We start from the raw sequence: 22,723 nt of genomic DNA on the forward strand, positions 1-22,723 counted from the left end.
TGAAAAGGATAAATGTGGCAAATTATTGTGTGGACCAGAAAACAAAGTACATTTTTAATATACTACATGTGTATTATTTGTGTACTGAATGTACATTATACAATATAATATATATTCAGTATACAAATTATATATATCCCCTGAATACAATGTATATTTTTAATATACTAAAAATACTTTATTTTTATACTGAATGTATATTATTTTACAGTATATAAAATATGGTTCGCACAACTTGTGTGGACTATAATTCACACAATAATAATTGAGAAAATTTGCAAATAGATCATTAAGTTATTTATAAGATAACAATTAAGCTACTCAACTCTAAACTTCAAACTCATTCATAAACTCAAAAAAAAAAGGAGGCAATTAGCATTTTTAGCCACCCCATTACCGCACCCGCCCCGTTGCCATCCTAGTACTGGCAACCCGAATTCTCCTAATTCCTAAATCCCTAATAAAATTTACGCAGCCATTAGCGACTCCAGTGAGACAGGCAGAGAGCGACGACAGCGAGTCTTCTCCCCACTCCCAGTGAACACTGAGCAGCGACGGCTCGCGTGACCTAGGCACCCAGCGAGGCAGAGACGCAGCCCTCCGGTCTCCGATAACCAGTCCCAGCGAAGCAGCCCTCCAGTCTCCGGCACTCTGCAGTCGGCTGTCGGCAGTGAACCACCAGGTAATTTATTTTCAAAGTTCTTACATCTAATTTAATTAACCAGTAAGTCAGTAACCACCAGTGATATTTTTCATTTTCAGTGTATATGTATCCTTTTATTGTAATGTATGTATATATGATTATATGAAAGACATTTTCTTCCAGTGAATTAACATAGTTATAAAAAAAAAAAATGACGGCCCCTGCCCATCCCGCTAGCCTGCATTGACAGCTCTTACGTGATACATATATAATATAATATTTATGTACATTAAACTTTGTTTTTATAAACATATAGAAAGAACATTATGAACCTATTACAAATTAAATTTAAATATATATGATATGCATTAGTTTAATTTGATGGATATTAATGTTTAGGTATATTGACATATATAACAAATATTATGAATATAAGTACAGAATGATGTTATTAAATATGATGTACTAATTGCCACTTAAAATAAAACGATGTCATTTTGGACCACGGTCCATGATATAATTTGCCCCCAGGTGGTTGCGCTGAATTTGTATTTGGGTTGTGACATTGTCTCTACTGGCCTTATTTGGACTTTGAAATATTGGGCCACGGTTCAAAGTATATTTTGAATGGAGTCAATAAGGCAACAAAGGTAGACGATATATTCTACAATTTTAGGAGTCAACTACTTTTGGCTCTCTGCTATTCTCCTTCCTTAATCCTTTCCATTTTCTCCATCGCTCACTAACTGTTACTATTGCTGTGAGTGCCATTACGGGTAAACCTGCATTCTTTCTTTTCTTTAAACTTTGGTTCTGATTCTATTTAATTCTGTTTTTTTTTTTTTTTTTTTTTTTTAAAATATTTTTGTATATATTTTATTCTTTAATTTACTATACTTTTTTATGATACTGAAGGAGTGGAATGGATTGTAGAGTTCTTTCATTCAGTGGGAGTCTTAGCTTGACTCGGAGTTTGGGCGGAAACTCTGCTCGCCGGAAGTATCCTCATCTGCGCGCAGGTATTTTGAATTTATCCCTTGTTTTTTTTTTTTTTTTTTTGAAATACTCGTGATTCTTTACAAAATAGTATATGTTCTATACTTTCTCAAACGTTTTCAGCCCTAAGAATTTAAGCCCCACCACCGGGGATCGAATCTTTGACCACCCATTTGGAATGGTAACGGGGATGCCATGATGGTTTTTCTCACTCAAACATCAGTGTTGAGCATATATATGATATAAATATAAATGTGCAATCCAACTATCAGCTTAGCCTTTAGTTGAGATGAAACATGTGCTTCAATTTGGTATAAGACCCAACCCCATGCCAAGGGTCATGGGTTCCAATGTGTTGCGTGGAGCCCGTCAAAAGTAACCGGCTCGCACACGTAAGGGAGCTTGTTGAGCATATAATATATAAATATAAATGTATAGTCCAACTATCAACTTAGGTTTTTAGTTAAGATGGAGCACATGTTTCAATTGTGGACTTAGAATTCTTTTTTTTTTTTTTTTTCCTTGCACGTGCTTATGTGCATATGTTTGTGTTGCCTACTGAAATGATCTTTTATGCATTCAGAACTTCTTATTTTGATTGTTTACCATGAGCTAATGATTGATGCAGGGTCATTTTGTAAGATAATCAGGTCTGCAATGAAGTCCTATAGGCTGTCAGAGCTTTCACAGTCTGAGGTTGATAAACTAAAAACTCGTCCTCGCATTGATTTCTCTTCCATTTTCAACATGGTGAGGATCTTATTTGTTTTATGACTAACGTCTGGCAGAAACTTTTTTGAAATTTATATAATTCTTGTCATTAAAAAAAATAAATCCTGACCACTAAATTGATTTGTTCGACTTAAAACTCAAAATTTTTCAGGTCCAGCCCATTGTTGATGATGTTCGTACTAGAGGGGATGTTGCAGTAAAAGAGTTAATGCTTTTTGCATTTATATCTTTGTTTTATTTATCTCATATGTGATTGCGGGACTTGGATTTGAATTATTTACTATTGTCTATGTGTTACATTATCTTGATTAAAACAATTAATCACAATGCAGTTTAACTCTCAACTGTGGCCTAAATAGAAACAAATGAAACTTAGGTGAAACTTGAAAGAACTTGCTGGGCTAAGAAAATTATTACTCCCAAAGTTTTTTAAGTTCCCAAGTAGAGCATTTAAAGTTTAAATGTAGTTTTTCTTTAGAATTACTTATGTCATAGATAAAATTATGCTTAACCTGTGTAAAAGCCAGCTGTTTCACGTGATCCAATCTTAAGAAGTATTTTGTTAATGCAAAATTCCTGGATGCATGCCTACTTTAATTTAGGGTCAAGATCATATGGTATTTTCTTTCTTATAGTGATGTTTTTAAGTTCTAACTTCTAAGTACATTAGTTGGAATTATTTGCTTGAATTCAAAGATTCTTATATCCTGTTCTTTAACATTCAAAGTACAGAAAGAAAGTAAATTTGTTAATCAAAATGGATGCCAAGCCAATATAGATGTTAGTGTTGTATTATTTGTGTTTTGATACTTTTTGACAGCTATACCATCCGGTATGACAAGGTTGAACTGGACAAAATGGTTGAAAATGTCAATGAACTTCCTGACCCAGAGGTATATACCTCCAGTGCTTAATTAAATTTTAAATACAATATTTTTTTTAATATGATTCTAGAGATTGAGGTTTTGTAATTTGGATATTGAATTTCATATGAAGATAGTTCTTACTATGTTTTGACTCATCCTCTAGAGATATGCTACTGGACACTTGTTTTCCTTGTTTCAGCTTGAAGCAGATGTTCGTGAGGCATTTGATATAGCATATAACAATATATATGCCTTCCATGCTGCACAAAAGCCTGTTGAGAGAACTGTTGAGAACATGGCTGTAAGTAATGATTATGTACTAGGATGTACTTAATCAGTTAATCTTATCTTATAGTGGATTTTCATGAACTCTTGAGTTTTCACGTCAACAGGGTGTTAGATGCAAACGTGTAGCTAGGAGCATTGCTTCTGTGGGTCTTTATGTTCCTGGCGGAACTGCTGTTTTACCTTCAACTGCTCTGATGCTTGCAGTTGTATGATGGTTTAGCTTACTGTTTCAGTTAATATGAATGTTTCTTCCATTATGATTTTTATTTGATAGTTACTATCCACTTAATGGAAGTGAGGTTGAATTTAGACTTTTTTCTTTTGACCAGCCTGCCCAAATTGCTGGGTGCAAAACTGTTGTACTTGCAACTCCACCCACTCGGGACGGTAACATCTGCAAGGTATTTTTTTTTAATGGTATTTTTATTTCAATTATATGTCAAACAAATTTCCCATTGAAATTGATTGAACATTTCTTTACAGGAAGTTCTTTATTGTGCCAAGAAATCTGGTGTCACTCACATTCTTAAAGCTGGGGGTGCTCAGGTTTGATTCATGGTCCATACTGCTCACAAGATTCTTAAGTTTTTTTTTTATGATAGTGGCATAATTTACAGTGTTTGACTTTTCTGCAGGCCATTTCTGCTATGGCTTGGGGAACAGAATCTTGCCCCAAGGTACTGACGAATTTATACCTGATGTACTTTTGTTACCGAAGCTAATCATGCTTTCTTTATTAGAGTTGAACTTTTTGCATATCCCTACATGTTCTGTATTAAATGTTGGCACCGGAAATACTATTTATGTTGTAACATTCTTTGAATTTTGCTGATAGCTTATCAGTGGTGATGTATATGTAATTAAATCAATATGCATTTATTCATGCATGGCTACCTAAAAGTAAAAATCTTTTGAACTTAAATTAAAGAGATGAAGAAGAGGGTGGGAGGAGGGGGTTGTTCATGGAGTATGGGGAACAGAAATGTCCTGTCTGATCTGTCCATTCTTATGTCTTAATTAGTTGTACATTGACTACATAGGAAGTTGCTAAATTATGATGTCCCCAAGCACAGTAGCTTCTTGGTGACATAATGGTGGTCTATCATGTCTTCTATGTCATTATTCAATTCTAGATTTTGGATCTTTTCTAGCCAGATCTTTGTAATCTATTGTGACTATTTAAGCTCCCATGCCTGTATATGTGTTATCTAAGTACGTGTGATAATGTGATATGCATCTAAAATGATAAAGAGGATCACAGTAATATGTAAACTGTAATATGACAGGTTGAGAAGATATATGGCCCAGGAAATCAGTATGTGACTGCTGCAAAAATGATTCTTCAGGTATTCACTATCCAAGGCATTAAAAGCTTGCTAACCTTTATTTTCGTGTGAATGGTGTTAATAGATCTCTGCTATGTTTGTATAAATTTAGAGTTTTAGCTGTTTTCCAATGTGTTCTTTTTTTGACAGAATAGTGAGGCTATGGTTTCAATTGACATGCCTGCTGGACCATCAGAAGTTCTTGTCATAGCTGACAAGAATGCTACTCCAGCTCATGTTGCTGCAGATTTACTTTCTCAGGTCTAAACGTTTGTTCAACTCCTTTCTTCATTCTAATTTTAACTTCAGACTAAATGTTGAGGTTTGAGGCTTTTTTGATTAGACCACGAGGTGTCCTGAGTAGGCCCTAACTATAGGAGGGACCTTTAAGTCCGTACAATACTCAGACTAATCCCCGTTTGCACCGGGCCATCCCAATTAAGGGGCATAGTGCTAGCCATATTGGTTTTTCCATACGAGAGGAGGTTTTGAACTCCCGACTTCTCTTAAGGGATGAGAGTGCACGGCCACTCACGCCAACCAAGCTAGTTGAGGTTTGAGGCTTTATTCACTGGAATTTTTTGATGTGGGAATAGAATAAATGTTGGGAAATGAAGGTAGGAATTTCTGGGTTGGCATTAACGTATTAGGATTCTCATGTCTAACTCCACAGGTATTTTTCATGGGTGATTAATAAAATGGACATAATCCGTATTAAATTGTCAAAAAAGGAAAAAAAGAAGAAGAGAGGATCATTTGAATCAGTGAAAAAACCGGTGTGAAACTATCATCTCTGTATCTATGCATCAGTGACATTAGTTGCATATGAATCGTCATGCTACCTACTTGGTTGATCAAATGAATGACTGTTTTGTGGTCGACTCTCCAACTTACAGGCAGAACATGGCCCAGATAGCCAGGTTGTTCTCGTAATTGTTGGGGACGATGTAAATCTAACTGCTATTCAGGAGGAAATCAACCAGCAGTGTCGAAGCCTTCCAAGGGGAGAATTTGCTTCAAAAGCACTTGATCATAGTTTTACAGTACTTGCACGTGATATGATTGAGGTACATTGTCTACCCTTTGCTTTCTTGCATAAAGTAAGACATTGCTTGATTAGGTAGAGATGTGGTTTATACCTTTAACTCCCTTTTGTAACCGCTTACTCTAATTTCCATCTTGGAACAGGCGATTGCTTTTTCAAACACGTATGCACCCGAGCATCTTATCATAAACGTAAAAGATGCTGAGAAGTGGGAGAGTTTCATTGAGAATGCAGGTACGTTTGTAGTTTTGTTTTCACTAGTAACTATTTATGACGGAGCACCTCATAACATATTCGCGAGAAATCGCTTACTTAGAATACTCCCGGGGGGTAGGTTCTGTGTTTTTAGGACAATGGACACCGGAGAGTGTAGGCGATTATGCCAGCGGGACAAATCACGTCCTCCCAACTTACGGCTATGCACGGATGTATGGCGGGGTGTCTTTAGACTCATTCCTTAAGTACATCACGGTGCAGTCTTTGACTGAGGAAGGGCTGAAAAACCTAGGGCCTTGTGTGGCCACCATGGCTGATGTTGAAGGCTTGGAAGCCCACAAGAGGGCAGTCACCCTCAGGCTGCAGGACATTGAAGCAAGACAAGCTTCTCGTGCAAGATAATAAGAAGACGAGATGGATTCAAGTGTAAACTTACAGACACAGTGGAGTGAAGTTTTGTTTGTTCATTTCTTGTCTACATACAATTGCCATTCCTAAGATGTTTTAGTGTTTTACCATGAACTTATATATACAAGTAAAAATGTCTGCGTTCTAGTTTGGTTCACAGTTCATAAATAGCATGAATCGTAATTTTATCGGTTATCCGGATTATTTATTTATTTATTTTTTAAAGCATTTCAGGTTTTAACATTTATGGCGTAGAAACTTGAAAAATATTTTTTGAAAAATTATTATTTTTTAGAAAACAATTTAATTTTTTAATATTTTGTTGAAAGTTAGAAGATTATCATTTTCTAATAAAATAAGTGTTTCATTCCATTATTCTTCATACATAATCAAATAGCAATATTGATAATTATTTTCATTTTACTCTATTACCAAACATGCAAAATACTTTAATCAAAATTCATTACTATTACTGAGTATTCGATACTCTTTCATTTTGATTCCCATGTGCGAACTAAATACACTCTATATTGATATATTTATAGTAAAGATAATGCAATACAATTAATCGCCAGTGTGGCGGGAAACATGATATTTTTTTATTTATCAAAAACTTGTGACTTTTTTTTTTTGATAACAAACTTGTGACTTTATTATAGTTATTATTATTATAAATAAATAGATAGATTACAAATTAAAGTCTTGTGTGACAAATTTAACAAAAAATGTATTGAAAATAATTAACTGAACTTTTAGGCTAGTTACCATTATTATTACGGAGTACTCCGTATTATTTATCAAAAAAAGGCATGTGGGCAAAGCCGCGAAACACAAGTGAAGATGCTTTGGTTCCGCGGGAGCACACTTGTATCAAAGACCTGCTGGACTCAACGCCATCTCTTCCGTCGCCTCCGCTGTCAACTCTACTCCTCCATTTCCTCCGCTTCCTCATCCAAAGTTCGCACGGCGGCTCATGTTCGTTGCATATTCTGCAGTTGAATTGTATTGCTAGTAGTATTTGCAGCAGCGAAATAGTCCGCTAACAATTGAGTACTAATTTCCGCAGGAATCAGCGTGCATTGATGGGGACTGTGCCGATTTTTTGCCGTGGCTGGAGCTCAACGCCGGAACGGAGATATCTTCCGTTCTTTCAATCGGAGAATCCGCATATGGAAGGTCCTGATGTTTACGCTATTTTCCTTTCCAAAATTGATGCATTTATAAGTTATAACCTTATATTTTGCACACACACGTGAATAAACAATGAAGACTGAGTTTCTTAACGTTATTTTGTCATTACTGTGTCGGTGCTTTTGGATGTCATCGAGTTTTGGTTGCATAGTTTGCAATGTGCATATAGTTTAATTAATGCCTGGTGTCCCTGAATTATTGGTGAATCGATTTATTTTTATTTGATTACTTTCATTGTTAATGCAATACCAGATAAACAGAAATGAGCATACCTGATATTCATGAGTATCTGCAGGAGCTTGTTTGCTTGTAGGCCTATAAAAGCTGGGGATTGTATATTGAAGGTTCCTTACAGTGTGGTATGCCAATTATTGACGAAAATTTTTGTGTATGTTTGCTTTTCATATCAAGCTTTGACTGACGAAACATGATAATTGCAGCAATTGTCCTCAAATAACCTTCCTTTGGGACTCAATTCCTTGTTAGGGGATCAAGTTAGTAATGTGGCGAAAGTTGCTTTATTTGTTCTGTATGAGCAGCAGCTGGGTGAGGTAAAATTTTCACATGCTTTAGCTTCAGTCAGGTGCCTTCTTCTACTTGTAGTTCTGTGTGGAGGACACTGATTGAAATTACTTTGTTTCCCCACATTGCCTGCAGCAATCTGAATGGGCTCCTTACATCAGTCGTCTTCCACAACCTACAGAAATGCATAGCACGGTAGATGTTTATATATATATATTGTGATTAAAGTAATTTTGTATCAACATGTTGATAGTGGTGATAGTGTTATCTTTATTTGACATGCTTATTAGGAGAAAACTGTTCATATATTTGTAAGCTTACCTTTGCCATTCATAGCTCTGTTATCTGACTAGGATTCTTATTTATTATTTTTTGCGGTATTGAGTTTAAATGATTACACTAAGCAATTAAGCCTGCAGATATTCTGGGATCACCATGAATTAGAGATGATTCAACAAAGTCCACTATATCAGGAAACAATTAGGCAGAAGAAAATTGTTGAAACTGATTTTTTGGTGATTATGGAGGTTAGTACCTGAACTTCAATTTTTTGCTTGGTCCAATTTCTCTCCTGATAGCAGTTATTGTCAATACCAGCAGTATCCCCTGAAATTAGTTTTTTATTGCAGTGTTTCAGTTCATTTTTCTCCCCTTCTCCATTTGCTTGACTAGTTCACTTCTCATCAGTCAAAAAGTTACTGTATTGAGTCAGTAGTAGATTATTTTTAAAACATGTCATTCTTAAAAAGGGGTTTTGATGACAACTTTGAATGATTAAGGAACTGAATATGTTTTAGCAAATCCTAGTGGGACAATTTATTTTTCTATATTTAAGCCTTCTGGGCAATGATGCATCCCTGTGGTAACTGAGGTTTACAGCTGACGGAATTGTTTGTTGAATATTCATTTGCAAAAATATTTTGAACTAACTAATGTATGGCTTTTTGTATAACACATTTCCAGGCTCTAAGTCACTTCCTTGAACATCACCTAGTCATCACATTAGAGGACTTTAAGTATGCATATGCTTTAGGTAAATGTTTTGTACTCATAACACGTTTCTTTGCTGGGCTAGACTATTATTGATGAGCTTGTATTGAACATTTCAGTGGGTTCTTTGTCAGTATGGATTTAACATTTTACATATCCTTTTGATTAGCTTTTCATCAAACATTTCAGTTACTTCTCGAGCATGGGAAAGCTCCAATGGTGTATCCATGGTACTTAATTATAAGATCTGTACTTGCTTATGATCGATAGATAAATGTATGTGATGACTAATCAATTGGCACACTGCTACTGACATTTTCATTCCTTTAATCTACTGTTTTTTGCTTTTGAGAGATTAATTTGTGAGTATGAAGTTCATAAAAAGGTTTTTACTAACTATTCCTTAGATACCTTTTGCAGATTTCTTAAATCATGATGGTGGCTCAGATTCATGTGTTTTGAATGATGATGGGAAACAACACTCTGAGGTTTAGTTTATCTATTCTGAAAATATTTCCTAACCTCCTCAGGTCATATATATATATATATATATATATATATATATATATATATATATATATAGAAACGTATCAGAACTTGAAGAGGACTTGTTTCTTAATGCTCTTTTTCTTTGTAGCATTTAGGATAAAGAAGCATGTGAAAACTATTTCTGTTTGGTTCACTAGTGTCTTTCCATTGGCAAAATTTATGTGTTTCAGTTCATATCAATGAAATATTCACTGCATGCCTCATTTTTACCTCATTTTTATAAGGCTTATAAGTTTGTTTCTTAAATCACCTTAATCCTTTGTTTTTTTTTTTTTTTTTGAAGTACAGGTGATTGCTGATCGTGATTATGCTCCTGGTGATCAGGTCTTGTGCAATAGAGTAGCCTAATAATCACACTCTTTCTTCTACAATTATAGAGGATTCATATGTTTTTATGTTGCGTTTTTCTAGTGATTCTTCAAAATCAAAACTCAAACTGGTGCTGTAGGAATGCCTCAATAATGTTTCAGTTGGGCAAATTCATGTTTATTAAGTCTTAAAATCTTAAAATTAGAGCATTTATGCAGCAACTGGAAATTCATCAACTTCTATTTAGTACTCTATGATTGCTCCTCATAACATTGATGAGATTATTTCATGCTGAGAATCATCTACTCTTTCGTACAGGTCCTAATAAGATATGGAAAGTTCTCAAATGCTACACTTCTTTTGGATTTTGGATTTGCCCTCCTTTATAATGCATATGACCAGGTTGGAACCCAGTCCCGACTCCTGAATGTGAAAATTTTTATTATACAAAGGATTCAATGAACTGCATAGCATCACTTGGCTCTATGCATTTGGTCTTAAGTCTTAACAACTACGAATTTCCATCATTAGACACCAATTCTTCTTTCTATCAATAGGTTATAACTTATAGTCATGAAAACTTACCCATCTTCTACTAATTAAAATGCCATCTTCATTCTATTTGCACAACACTTGGAAATTAGGTACATGGTCAAAAAGATGCAAAGGATCCAATTCACAACTTTGGGTTTTGTGTAGGACTTTATATGTAGTTTTATCTGATTGTGCCATCTAGTCCATCTAAAAAACAATTAGAATCTGTTTTCTGCTTTGAGAATTGGTGTTACTATTTTCATTGCTTCTACCTTATGTTTCTTCCATCACCCAGTTTTACCTCTTTGCTTTTTTATCTGCTTATCAGTTACTCAAAGCTTGATTCGATACAACTATATTATATGCCTTAGAGCAAATTACACTTTTGGTCCTGTGACTATTAGGGGTGTGTTAATTTGGGTACGTGACTTTTAAAATTAACAATTTAGTCCTTTAACTATCATTTTTTTAGCAGATTTGGTCCTCCTGGCCAAATTGACGGTGGAATTTGGCCGGAAAGACATTCAAATTTTTAAATCAAATATTAGTGGGGGTAATTCGGTCTTTTTAATTGTAAAAAAAATAGCGTTTGATTTAAAAATTCGAACGTCTTTCCGGCCAAATTCCACCGACAATTTGGCCTGGAGGACCAAATCTGCTAAAAAAATGATAGTTAAAGGACTAAATTGTTAGTTTTAAAAGTCACGTACTCAAATTAACACACCCCCAATAGTCACAGGACCAAAAGTGTAATTTGCTCTATGCCTTATTTGTAATTGCTTCTTTGTTCTTTCGTACTTTAACATAGTTGACATCAGTTACTCTCAGGTTCAAGTCAAACTGAATATACCTCAGCAAGACCATCTTTCTTCACTGAAGTTGGAACTTTTAAGCAAACATTGCACGCCAGCAATAAAAGATGTCAATGTATTCAATTCTGCTGGGAATTCTTTCACACTCAAGTTGGTACCTAGACATGTTCTTACAAATTGATGCCAATGGGCACCTTTATTCTGATTGTTTCAGCACAAGATGCATGCAATACACTTGACCACTAGTTGAACTCAGATAAAAAAGGGACATGAAATATAACCTGAATCAGCTATGAAAATGAAATATGTCTGACATGGTTAGTTGATTCAACAAAAATAGATGGCGGCAATAACTGAAATCTTTGAAATGATGGTTTAAGTGGTTATTACTATGTTTCACCTTGTTGCATATGACAGAGAATCAAACTAGAACATACAAAATTTTACTTCCCTATGCACAAATTCTCTGAACCAGAAAGGGGTAAACTCATACTCTGATCTTTGTCTGATTAATGATATGAATGATATGCACATTGACTAAAAATACATGCATTTATTTTATATCATTTATTACCTATGAAAGCAAGGCTGGCTTTAGCACAGTAGCATCCAAGATGTTTGCAATTGTAAGTACAATGCTCTTTTAGGTATTGAATAATGTAGAATCATCAAATCCAAGGGGAATGAGTATTTTACGGAGATTTGGCTGGTATTCTGAAATAGATTAGTTGTTAGAGATATGAGTTTCCCTTTTTGACATATACTCTTGTCTCTTATCTGTATTCTTGTCTGTAATTTTTTCCCTCCAGGGAAGTAAGATCTGCTCAAGGTAAAGGGAGAGGCATCCCACAGTCCTTCCGAGCATATGCTCGTGTTATGTGTTCAAACTCTCCTCAAGGTCTCAACTTATTATTTTGGTTATTCTGTATAAAGCACATCCTGTTAAATCCTAAATGATATTTGACTGGACCATTTTGTCATATTCAGAAATAAATGATTTGGCAATAGAAGCTGCAGAAAATGATGGTCGACTGGCTCGACGTCCACTTCGGGATAAATGTAGAGAAATTGAAGCTCATCAATTCCTGCTTTTGAGAATAACCGAGTTGATAAAATTGTATAATGCATCTATTAAGGTAATAACTATATTATGAAAATTTTAATTTTAATTCTAGAATCGTAATATAATTTGTTAACCTCTGAGCGAGGTGTGCCTAATGTTTTATATGCCATATTTCAATCCAGTCATTGGAGCTGCAGACTTCTCTCCGCGTGGTTAATAAGCCTGCCTGTAGATATATGATGGCTCATGACCTCCTCAGTGGTGAGCTTCGCATCCTAAAGTCAGCTGCTGAGTGGCTAGAAAACTATTGTGTAAAACTTTTGCAGGTCTAAGAGCAGTAACCTTTATTTTCCTACACTCGAGGTTGGGAGAAAGCTTGTCCAGCCAGGTGAGCCTAAACTTCATAAATCTATGCTACATGCTATTATTGCTTCGAAAATTACCTTGCCTGATGCTTACATAAATAAAACAGGAATTATCATGTCCATTCACAGTGAACCAAAACAGAGGCCTTATAGAACTTTTTGTACTTGTGCTCTTTCTACACCCTCTCAATGCTTACATGTGCCATGGTTCGGTTGTACATTTCCACAAAGGCACAAGTATACTTTGCTCGCTTGGTTCTCTTCCAAATGCCGAGGCCTCAGCTATTTTGCTTCACAGCGATTAGTGTTCTATATAATGCCCCAAACAATCTCTCAGAGATGCGATACTGCACTGCAACCAGACACCATCTGTTTTTGCTTGGAAATAGTCAGTGATTGAGAATCTGTCACCTGTTTCAGATAATAGATACTAATATGGGTATCCATTTAAATGTGGCAGATATACTTTAGCACTTGTCATTCCTCAAATTTTGATGTATGCATTTCAATTAACACTTTCTTTCTTTTTGTTTTATTAAAGTCATGACTCTGTTCCAAATTTGACTGAATTGTTTGTGTTGTATGTGTTTGATATTTGCGTATTATGTTGACAACAGAGAACATGTTGGATCACCAACTGGAAGCACATTGAAAATTGCAACTTAGCAAGTATTGCTTGGTGTAGTCTATTTGTTTGCTATTAGCGAAAATTACAGTAATTTGGGAAGTTACATTTTGGAACTTTTTTTGTTGAGAAGTTGAAGTTATGTATCTTTTTTCTGGGTGACAAGGAAATCTAGTCACTATCGAAGGGAGTTGTTATACCATGGACCAGAGTAATGTATAAATTGTGTATTTTTAGTAGTAGAATTGTGAACTTTTAGAATATAAATTGTGTTTTTAAGTCAAAACACATAACAACTGGAAAAGAAAATTTGTAAATACAATACAAGGTCATCAAATCCTAATCTGTTAATATTGTGACTGTAGTATTTGAAAGGAACCTGTGAATGCAAAACAAGATAATCAATTACATATATGTTAACATTATGTGTTCGTAGTATACAAATTGTGAATTTTTAAAAAGTAAAATTTGAATATTTAGTATGTAAATTGTGAACATTTAAATTCGGGTTTATCTTGCAATGTGGGCCTGGATTCACGGAATAATTTGCGTATTGAAAGTATGCATTTTATTTTTGTGTAATAACTTGCAAATCACATAAAAGAAATAAATCATATTAAGAAAATGTGTAACGGACTTACGGACTCGATCAAGATGTAACTTCTACTCATGTTGTTTTCTCATAAGAGTTTTGTATAAACTTTCCAAAATCAAGTTCATTAATTATAAATCCAAGCTAAAAACAATTTTCCTAAAGCAATACTTGCTATTTTCACAAGTTATGTGATTGATTTATTGAGAAGCTCACAAATTTTATTTGAGTGTTTGTTCTAAATGAAGCTACGGAGTACTTAAATTCAAGAAGTCAAACTCATAATTTAATTCAACGTATCAACAAAAACAAACCAAAAACAGTGATTGATGAATGGGCCTTTTACAAACTCCAAGCCCATTTCAACTAACTAAATAATTGGCCCATGCTTTGCCTATAAATTGAAGAGAGAGAGAGAGAGAGGAAGCTACTGGATTGTCTTCCTCTTTGAACGAAAAAAAAATCAAATCTAGGGTTCGTTAAAGCAGCGCATTCTTCAGGTATGCTGGCTGAGCTTCTGTCCCTTATCTTTTCCGTATATAGATATCTCAGTCTTCTATTTGTATGTCATATATCCATGAATTTATATCTATAGATAGATAGATGCGAACGGAATAGTTCAATTTTCATGTGGGTATTTCCTTTTAATCATGGTATTAAGTTGGTGATTTTCGAGCTCTGTTCAGGTCTATTTGCGATATTCAACTGTGCAATACCATTTTAGGTTATTTTTTATGTTACGTGCCGATGGACTGTGTATTATTATTATTACTATTATTATTGATATTGATTCTGTTTGATGGTTATTTAAGGGAAAATGCCTCGATATGATGATCGTTATGGAGGAACCCGCCTCTATGTTGGTCGCCTTTCTACCAGGACCCGTACTCGTGACTTGGAGCACATCTTTAGTAGATATGGGAGGTAATTAAGTTACTTTTAGGTTCTTTTTCTTGATTGCCTATTTTCTGGAGTTTGGACTTCTAAGAGTTTTATTAGAGTTGTAAGTGCCAGGCTTGATGGTAAAATTTTTACCTTTATTTTCCAAAGTAATTTTCTTCTCTTTGAAATTTGAGTATCTTGTTTTGTGTGAGTATACCACTTCTGTGTGATAGAATAGATGTTATTCTGGTTTGTTACATGTTAGTGGTCTTGTTGTTTTGGGATTTTTTCTGTGGCGAGGACTCCATGTGGAGAAGAACCATGTAATTGTGAAGCCCATTGTTGTGCTTGGCATTTCTATTAAAAAATGCATCTGAGGGAGAAAAGTTGTCCCATTTTCTCAGTTTTTTAATTTGAATGATGTTTCTGAAGGTTTGTGTTTTTGCCCAACCTGGAGGTTTGTGGTGGGAGGTTGCCCTTGGTGGAATTGGTCGCTATTCTTGCTCTGAGAGTGGCCATTCTTTCTATAATGTTAATGCGTGTTTTTTTGATGGAAATGGCAACAATCCCAAAGTGGTGTTTAGTTCATCTTTGAGTGGCGAAGTATCAACCCTTGGTTGTTATGACTTGATGGCCTTATTGTTTCTGGAACCAATTTACGCAGAGTACGTGATGTGGATATGAAGCGCGATTATGCTTTTGTGGTACGCAATTCTTCTCTTTGCAACTTAAGATTGTGATTTATCAGATGTGACTAAAGCTGTCATCTGTATCATGCTATGCTAACCATGATATGAGTTTTTTCCTACCTCTTTTGTTGAATTGGAAAATACAGGAATTTAGTGATCCTCGAGATGCAGATGATGCCAGGTATAGCTTAAATGGACGGGATGTTGATGGGAGCCGCATTATAGTGGAGGTTGCCAAGGGGGTGAGATTCAAGTGCTAATAGATTGATTGCATATTATCATTTATTTTTGTCTTTTAATTATCCCCATTGTGATACTTTGCAAATGCATATGGTGTAGTGTGGTCAACTAGTTATACTATGGTCATATGGTGTATATAGAGACGTTGATGTCATATTGTGGTTTACTCAATCTCCATTTGTTTGCTTCTAGGGAAAATTTTTCTTTGGCTTGTGTCCTGTCTTATAGGTATTTTGGTTCTTGAGATGTGCAATAGAAGTATATGGAATATTATATTTGTTTTCTTCATCGTGCAGAGTACCTTGGCTTTTTGATATGCTATGTTGTGTCTTTTCTAACCTTCTAACCTCCATTTCTGAGTCTTCATAGATATCATTTTCTTTGATCATAGGTACCTCGAGGACCTGGTGGATCTCGTGAATCTCGTGAATTTCTAGGCCGAGGTCCTCCTCCAGGAACAGGGCGTTGTTTCAATTGTGGACTTGATGGCCATTGGGCTCGGGATTGCAAGGCTGGAGACTGGAAGAACAAATGCTATCGTTGTGGGGAGCGAGGACATATAGAAAGGAATTGTCCAAACAGCCCTAAGAAGCAGCTCAGGTTTGATAGTAGTGCCAGTCACATACACATTTTTTTGACATAACCAAAGTGGATATTCTGCTGACTGATGAATAATTGTGTTGCAGTGGACGTGGACGCAGTTACTCTCGCTCACCATCTCCCCGCCGTGGAAGGAACCGAAGCCGTAGTTACAGCAAGGGCCGTAGTTACAGGTTCTCTTGTCTGTTTCCCTCTCCCATCCCTGTTTTTAAATTGAAATTATTTGGTCTTTCAAAGTCACAAGTCATAGTAGTTACAGATTAGTTGCAGGTTCTTTTAACTTATACCATGTTATATCTGAATCCATTTATTTTATTGAAGGCATAGCAGGTTTACACTGTATAATCTTGTCAATATGTTTTTTTTTTTTTTTTCTACAGCCGATCCAGATCACCTGTGAATAGGGAGAGAAGTGTTGAGCGTGAGGAAAGAAGGTCCAGGAGCCCAAGGCATAACAAGTCATCTCCATCTTCACCAAAGGGACGAAAGCGTAGCCCCACACCTGATGAAAGAAGCCCCCAAGAGAGAGGAACACCATCCCCAAGGGACAACAGGCCAGTCAATGGCGGTTCAGAGTATGACAGGAGCCCCAAAGAGGAAACCGAAAGGGATGACCCAAGATACGATGATGAGAAGAACATCAGTCCTCAGGAAGAAAACGATCGCAGTCGCAGCAATAGCCCTATCCCTAGGGATAATGGAAGCCCCATAGATGACGATGACAAGAACGGTTCTCCAAGGGCCAGCATGTCACCTTAATTCACCCAGTTTTATTTTTCATGTTGCAGATATGTATAAGTTGAAGGTGTTTGAACCAATAACATTTTGTTTTGTTTTGTTTTTTTTTTTTTCCAGGACTGTTAAAACAAATTCATCTTTTTTAATTGTAGGAAACGTGAAATAATTTGCTGTAATTTGAATTTGGAGTTCCTTTGAGCAATAACATTAAGGGTGTGTTTGGTTGATAGGTTTAGCTCTAAGGAATGGGTATTAAAGTGATTGGTATTGTTTGGTTGATAGGTTTTTAGCACACTATTATGGGTTTCAAATATCTCCTTAATTGAAAAACTCTGGTAAAGGTATCATCCTCTTTCATTCCCTTATTCATTTTCATCCCCTTTGATTAGTGTTTTTAGATTTTTGTTTTATTTTTTTTTTTGTTCATATGGGTGTTTTGGATGTCTTTATATTAGAATCAATTGTATTGATTTTATGTTCTTGTATTTTTAAAATCTTTATTCTCATTATAAGATCATACATAACCAAACAGCATTATTGATAATTATTCCCATTTCACCTTACTACCAAACATGCAAAATACTTTAACTAAAATTTATTACCATTACTAAGTATTTGATACCCATTCTGAATTCTCATGTGAACCAAACACACCCTAATTTTAACCATGGTTTGCTTTAAGGGTAGTGCAGCGCAAGTTGTTCCATCTTTAATGCTCCTTTTTGTGGAATAAAATTGAATTGGTAATTTAACAAATATCAATGGATTTGGAGTGCTCAAATTTTCTTGTTACCAATGCCCTTGTCTGTTCTCTCTATCAATGAAGTAGTAGCCAGTAGGTCAGAAAAACTCCAATAGGGTCGGTTTTGCTTCGAGTTAAATGCATTCAAGTTGTTACATATTTTTAATATGTGAATTAATATTATTTGCAATATTCCAAATAAAAGGGAGAGGAATAATCTAATTTTTATTATAAAGTAGTCATTACTTTTAGAATATAGAACTTTTGATTTACAAAAGTGTCTTATGTAAAAATATAAAATGTTATATGTACTCTCATTTTCTATTCAACTTTTACTCCCACACACAGAAATATAGCACTTTGATTAATGAGAAAATTTGTCACTATTACCCGAAACTAGGACTTGACATGAACCTTGTATGCACTACACAAACTCTATGAAACACAACAATAGGCATATGCTCAGGATTTCGCCCCGTGCTTTCTAGTGTGTCATCAATCATCATAGCAAAACTTTTGCCTGGTAAACTAGCACACAAAAGCACTAATTAGCAAAACATGGAGACTGGCAGATACATATCTGATAAATGAGATAATTCACAGCACAATGAACACTATCAAACTGTTGCAGTAATAGTGGAAGCAATTTCTGCCACAAAATAACAACAGTTAAATAAATACCCACTAATTACAGGCAAAGTTCATTATGTACATGTGATATGTTAAGACACAGAGTATAAAGTTCAAAGAGTAAGACCCCTAAAGCATTTTTGCAGGAGCTGATTTGAGCTGGTCCAAAGCAGTTGTCAGAATATTAAGGAACTTCCCCAGATTTCACTGGACAAACCAGCTGGGAACAATTCACTCATGAAATATATGCCTTCACTAGATCTGTATAGTTGCAGGTGAAGCTGGTACGGGGGCATGTGATTCTTCCGTCATTTTTCTTGGCCATATCTTCAAGTGCCTGTCGGCATTCATACAAGTCAGATTACACATCAAGAAGTTACCAAAGTTACAAGTTCACACCTAATGAAGCACTACCTTAGTGCTGTAGACATAGCCATTGGGCAAGACAAGCGGTGGGTTTTCAGTATCCATTAACTCCTTTGTTATATAGCAAACGAGTTTTGAGTGATGCTGTTTTGAGTATGGTAGTGGTTGTGCTAATTTGCGGAAACTCTCCTGTGACAGGGGGTCCTCCTTTGTACAATCATCTTCATAACAGAGTCTATATTTGGTCAAGACAAACATGTATATAATACATTCCTAATTTTTCTTTTTTCCACATCTTTTATTGTCTTGTCTTCACAGGAAAGTGATACTACTGCATGTCAGCATGTGATTAGCATTAGATTTCCACAAACCATGTGGCATGTTTCATGCAATAAAGCCCAACACTCACTGATTAGGAAAAGAAAGTTCAGAAGATGCACTCTGAAATGAATATACTGTGTTAGATAACCCAAAAAAATAGTCATATGGATACGGAGTTTTCAATGCAGAAAGGCCTGCTTGAAGGTATATATTCAGCAATGGCTCAAGAGTCATGCCATATAATTTGCAAAACTCCTGTTTGAATTGGTCAACTAGGTAATCCCATTGCTTTGCGTCAAATAGAACCTGCAGATAAGTGATTATTCAAGCATAAAAAATACTCCGTATCTTCCTTGGTGGACTGGTAAGAGGGGAATAAATTAGATCTTCAGATAATTATTAACATGATCCAATTTCAGTTGAAGTAAACATAGATTAACAGCCTACTAATCCAGTAAACAAGATAGTCTACAGTGGGGAAGCAATCTCTTCTCTTTTATATAGAAAAATTGTTGAAGGAACTGTTTGAGATGTTTATTCTCTTCAGCATGAATCAATATATTAAATCTTCAATCATAGAAGTCCATGAGAAAAAGGTGCATACCTTGTATATTGCACATTCAGTATTACTCCTAAAAGCAAGTGTGGCCATGACCCTCTGCAACTCTTTCATATGGGTAGATCCCCAAGGTGCCAGATACTTCCGAGCATATGTGATAGCTCGCATCATGTTTTCAGCTCTTACCATCTCTATAAACTCTTGCAGTCTCAACTGAAATTCAAATTTGCTCTGCCATCACAAAAATAATTTATCATCAATTGCTTTTGACATTTCGTTGCCAAATGCAGCAATGAAATTTACCAACAGCAGATTGGAACTGTTTTTCAATGGGAGATAACAAAAAGCACTAAAGCAAAAGCAGAATATTCAGCATCTATTACGCTTCAGTACTTCACCAAGATTAAGCTGCATTGCAAGGACTTGATTTATTGGGTCTGCTCTCTATGCAACTACTGTTACTATAATAGAATGTATAATCACCCTTGATGCTGTTTAAACACATAATTTCAAGATATATATAGAAACAACAGAGCCTATCTTGTGCTTGATAACAATAAAGACACATTTTTTACTCCTAACATGCAACATTAGGCACATTATCCATTTGTTGCTCTATTCAATCTGTTTGAATCTAACCGGACCGAACAACCCGAATCTATGCGGTTTATATTCTCTTTTATATTTTCAATGGGGGACTCTTAACAGACTGAAATATCAAATTCTTTAGGCTAACCAAACCCCTTTTGCATTAATTAACTCAAACACGCATGAACAATGTTGGAGATGCCACTAATGTGGTGGCGACTTTAAGCAAACCTTTTCCTGCTTCATGACTTCACACTGAACATTATAAAGTTCACTAAGAGAACAAGATCATTATGCGAGGCATAGTTACTGGATTATTCAGATTAGGAGAGTAGCAAGGTCATAGTCAGAAAGCTTTGGAGACAAATGCTTAGTCATATGACTCTAGTTGATTTATGAAAATCTCTGGTACAATTAAGTTATCCATTCAAAACACTCTAAGTCAATAACCCAGCAAAACAACATAGTAGAAATACACCAAGTAAACATTTTGAACTATATGATCAAAAGTAAGCTGAAGTAACCAAAATAGGTCTATACCCATACCTTTGATTTCTTCAGCCTGGACTTGTTATCTACACACCATGCCAAAGCAGGGGCTACCTCCTTGTTATGGAGAGCATCAATGACCTTCTTTGCTTCAAGAAATACATCAATATCAACAAGGTCCTGGTACAGAAAATAAAAAATCCAGTTACCATCACAGACCATCTTTGCATTGGAAATGCATTCGTCAACCAACAAAATGACCAAAGATGTAAGAGCAATTCCAGGGCCAAATTACCTCAATGTTGCTACTTTCAGCAAACTTTGTAGCAGTATCATAGTAAGACATCCTCAACATATAATCCACCAGTATACGTTTCAAGCGGGTGCGATTCCAATCTGATAAATTCTCCACATCCATTGATTCTAGGTGGTCAAGCCGTGCTCGACATCTCTGTGCTTGCAAGTTCTCCATTCTACCACTTTCTTCCAACTGATTATTCACAAATAAACAACTTATAAGCAATGTAATTAAATATTTAATATTTGAAAAGACAATCACTTAACTAAATTTACTATAGTAAACTAACATAGCATATCCTCATAAACTAATAGAATTCAATTTTTTTAGGTGGCACAAAATATTGTTGTGCACAAACCGGAAAAATAACACCGAGCCTTGGCTAGGTTGTTGGCCATCCTACATTCCGACTAGCAGTGCATATAGGTTATGTATTATATCTTTCCATCATAATGTCTTTATATATCATGATCTCAATCAATACCGAATTAACGAATTTCATACAGATACCTTCCGTTTAAGACCTTGCAGCCTGGAGACAAGAGAATTGAGGCGTTGAGCGGCTTCATCGCCAGATAAGTCAGAGTCAGTGGCGTCTCCGACTCCAGATATGACGGCAGAGATTTCTTTCTCGACGATGCGGTGGTTGGAGCGGATCGTCTTCTTGTAGTGCTCGAAAGGGACGCGGAGGAACTGGTGCTCCAGTTTCAGGGACTCCGTTAGCTGGCTCAGCTTCGACGAGGGTGCGGCGGGGGAGGGAACAGCGGGAGTGGCGGCGGTGGAGGTGGTGCTAGTGGTGGAGGGCGGGGAGTTGCCGCCGGGAACCGTTTCCATTTCCATTTGTGAAGCTCAGATCGCACTGATTGAGAACGAGGGAAGACAGATCGGTAGGTTTGTGTCTAAGCAAACCAAGAGAATCAGATAATAGAGTATACCCTACGACGACGTCTTGGCCCCCTTCTCGCCCCTTTTTTCCCCTTCCTTTTGTGTTTTATAACAATTTGAAAATCATTTATTTATTATTTGTTAGATGACGATAAAACTTTAAAATTGTTAATGTATACTAGTATTTGCGCCCGTGCGATGCACGGAATAGATTTGTTGTAATATATTAAGAATATTTGGATCGATATATAATTATTTAAATTAGAACATTAAATATTATATAGTGCGATGCACGAAATGTATTCGTTATAATATATGAATTGTAATTTGCTTCATATTCGATAGTGTAAATTTAACGTTAAATTAAGGTTTGTATGAATGTTTTAAAATTGAATTAATTGGTCTCATTATCTTTATGTGTAGTAATTTAGCTATAGAAATTTTTGTAACGGAATATATACGTAATATGTAACAATTTTGTTATATTTTTGCAAGAAGAATACATAATATAACTGTTTTGAATTAGACATTGTTGAAAACCTCTTTGTAGACGACATTAGTACGTAGTAGTAACAGAAGTTTGTCCATTATCGTCTAGAGCTAAAACCTTTAGGCCATAAGGATG

General features: G+C 35.6%; 4 protein-coding genes across 13 annotated transcripts; 3 read left to right on the forward strand and 1 right to left on the reverse strand.

Moving 5' to 3' along the window:
* The first annotated feature begins 379 nt into the window (after positions 1-379).
* On the forward strand, positions 380-6,714 carry LOC109148044 (histidinol dehydrogenase, chloroplastic). 4 transcript variants are annotated; one of them, XM_019295777.1, is made up of 15 exons: positions 380-682; positions 1,559-1,662; positions 2,268-2,389; positions 2,523-2,575; positions 3,192-3,264; positions 3,437-3,538; positions 3,630-3,731; positions 3,855-3,926; positions 4,009-4,071; positions 4,161-4,202; positions 4,812-4,871; positions 5,001-5,111; positions 5,747-5,917; positions 6,039-6,129; positions 6,230-6,714. In XM_019295777.1, exons 2-15 carry the CDS (start codon positions 1,566-1,568, stop codon positions 6,511-6,513), a joined length of 1,443 nt encoding a protein of 480 aa, XP_019151322.1. In that variant the 5' UTR covers positions 380-682; positions 1,559-1,565; the 3' UTR covers positions 6,514-6,714. The 4 variants fall into 4 exon arrangements, with proteins under 4 accessions (XP_019151322.1, XP_019151324.1, XP_019151323.1 ...); XM_019295779.1 differs by having other exon boundaries at positions 458-682; positions 1,577-1,662; XM_019295778.1 differs by lacking the exon at positions 380-682 and adding an exon at positions 1,287-1,419 and having other exon boundaries at positions 1,577-1,662.
* A 615-nt stretch (positions 6,715-7,329) lies between these two features.
* LOC109148045 (histone-lysine N-methyltransferase setd3) lies at positions 7,330-13,446 on the forward strand. 3 transcript variants are annotated; one of them, XM_019295780.1, is made up of 16 exons: positions 7,330-7,494; positions 7,586-7,695; positions 8,006-8,069; positions 8,151-8,261; positions 8,368-8,427; positions 8,652-8,759; positions 9,196-9,265; positions 9,412-9,452; positions 9,630-9,710; positions 10,060-10,095; positions 10,399-10,482; positions 11,443-11,576; positions 12,236-12,324; positions 12,414-12,562; positions 12,672-12,877; positions 12,962-13,446. In XM_019295780.1, exons 1-15 carry the CDS (start codon positions 7,360-7,362, stop codon positions 12,819-12,821), a joined length of 1,422 nt encoding a protein of 473 aa, XP_019151325.1. In that variant the 5' UTR covers positions 7,330-7,359; the 3' UTR covers positions 12,822-12,877; positions 12,962-13,446. The 3 variants fall into 3 exon arrangements, with proteins under 3 accessions (XP_019151325.1, XP_019151326.1, XP_019151327.1); XM_019295781.1 differs by having other exon boundaries at positions 12,984-13,446; XM_019295782.1 differs by having other exon boundaries at positions 7,330-7,476.
* A 1,043-nt stretch (positions 13,447-14,489) lies between these two features.
* LOC109148208 (serine/arginine-rich splicing factor RS2Z32-like) lies at positions 14,490-17,447 on the forward strand. Of its 4 annotated transcripts, XM_019296066.1 has the most exons (8): positions 14,526-14,571; positions 14,667-14,757; positions 14,884-14,995; positions 15,618-15,657; positions 15,789-15,884; positions 16,274-16,482; positions 16,569-16,655; positions 16,863-17,447. In XM_019296066.1, exons 2-8 carry the CDS (start codon positions 14,700-14,702, stop codon positions 17,239-17,241), a joined length of 981 nt encoding a protein of 326 aa, XP_019151611.1. In that variant the 5' UTR covers positions 14,526-14,571; positions 14,667-14,699; the 3' UTR covers positions 17,242-17,447. The 4 variants fall into 4 exon arrangements, with proteins under 4 accessions (XP_019151612.1, XP_019151614.1, XP_019151613.1 ...); XM_019296067.1 differs by lacking the exon at positions 14,667-14,757 and having other exon boundaries at positions 14,490-14,571; XM_019296069.1 differs by lacking the exon at positions 14,667-14,757 and having other exon boundaries at positions 14,506-14,571; positions 15,386-15,657; positions 16,863-17,422.
* A 1,081-nt stretch (positions 17,448-18,528) lies between these two features.
* Positions 18,529-22,152, reverse strand: LOC109148226 (macrophage erythroblast attacher). Of its 2 annotated transcripts, XM_019296097.1 has the most exons (8): positions 21,724-22,053; positions 21,211-21,405; positions 20,973-21,095; positions 19,884-20,069; positions 19,452-19,585; positions 19,007-19,193; positions 18,822-18,929; positions 18,529-18,786 (listed from the first exon to the last, which is right to left on the reverse strand). In XM_019296097.1, exons 1-7 carry the CDS (start codon positions 22,051-22,053, stop codon positions 18,828-18,830), a joined length of 1,257 nt encoding a protein of 418 aa, XP_019151642.1. In that variant the 3' UTR covers positions 18,529-18,786; positions 18,822-18,827. The 2 variants fall into 2 exon arrangements, with proteins under 2 accessions (XP_019151642.1, XP_019151641.1); XM_019296096.1 differs by having other exon boundaries at positions 18,529-18,929; positions 21,724-22,152.
* Positions 22,153-22,723: the final 571 nt, after the last annotated feature.

The sequence above is a fragment of the Ipomoea nil genome, unplaced genomic scaffold, assembly GCF_001879475.1.
Source record: "Ipomoea nil cultivar Tokyo-kokei standard unplaced genomic scaffold, Asagao_1.1 scaffold2036, whole genome shotgun sequence".
Lineage (NCBI taxonomy): Eukaryota > Viridiplantae > Streptophyta > Magnoliopsida > Solanales > Convolvulaceae > Ipomoea > Ipomoea nil.

Bases quoted from the DNA above. Each gene is read 5' to 3' on its own strand.
- LOC109148045 (XM_019295780.1), top strand. From the start codon at position 7,360: ATGCTTTGGTTCCGCGGGAGCACACTTGTATCAAAGACCTGCTGGACT. The intron at 8,428-8,651 runs GTAGATGTTTAT...TTAAGCCTGCAG, and splicing joins CTACAGAAATGCATAGCACG to ATATTCTGGGATCACCATGA. The intron at 10,483-11,442 runs GTTGGAACCCAG...AGTTACTCTCAG, and splicing joins TTTATAATGCATATGACCAG to GTTCAAGTCAAACTGAATAT.
- LOC109148044 (XM_019295777.1), top strand. From the start codon at position 1,566: ATGGATTGTAGAGTTCTTTCATTCAGTGGGAGTCTTAGCTTGACTCGG. The intron at 2,390-2,522 runs GTGAGGATCTTA...AAAATTTTTCAG, and splicing joins TCTCTTCCATTTTCAACATG to GTCCAGCCCATTGTTGATGA. The intron at 2,576-3,191 runs GTTAATGCTTTT...ACTTTTTGACAG, and splicing joins GGGGATGTTGCAGTAAAAGA to CTATACCATCCGGTATGACA.
- LOC109148208 (XM_019296066.1), top strand. From the start codon at position 14,700: ATGTGGGTATTTCCTTTTAATCATGGTATTAAGTTGGTGATTTTCGAG. The intron at 15,885-16,273 runs GTGAGATTCAAG...CTTTGATCATAG, and splicing joins TAGTGGAGGTTGCCAAGGGG to GTACCTCGAGGACCTGGTGG. The intron at 16,483-16,568 runs GTTTGATAGTAG...ATTGTGTTGCAG, and splicing joins AGCCCTAAGAAGCAGCTCAG to TGGACGTGGACGCAGTTACT.
- LOC109148226 (XM_019296096.1), bottom strand. From the start codon at position 22,053: ATGGAAATGGAAACGGTTCCCGGCGGCAACTCCCCGCCCTCCACCACT. The intron at 21,406-21,723 runs GTATCTGTATGA...GTGAATAATCAG, and splicing joins TGCAAGGTCTTAAACGGAAG to TTGGAAGAAAGTGGTAGAAT. The intron at 20,070-20,972 runs GTATGGGTATAG...TTGTGATGGCAG, and splicing joins CCAGGCTGAAGAAATCAAAG to AGCAAATTTGAATTTCAGTT.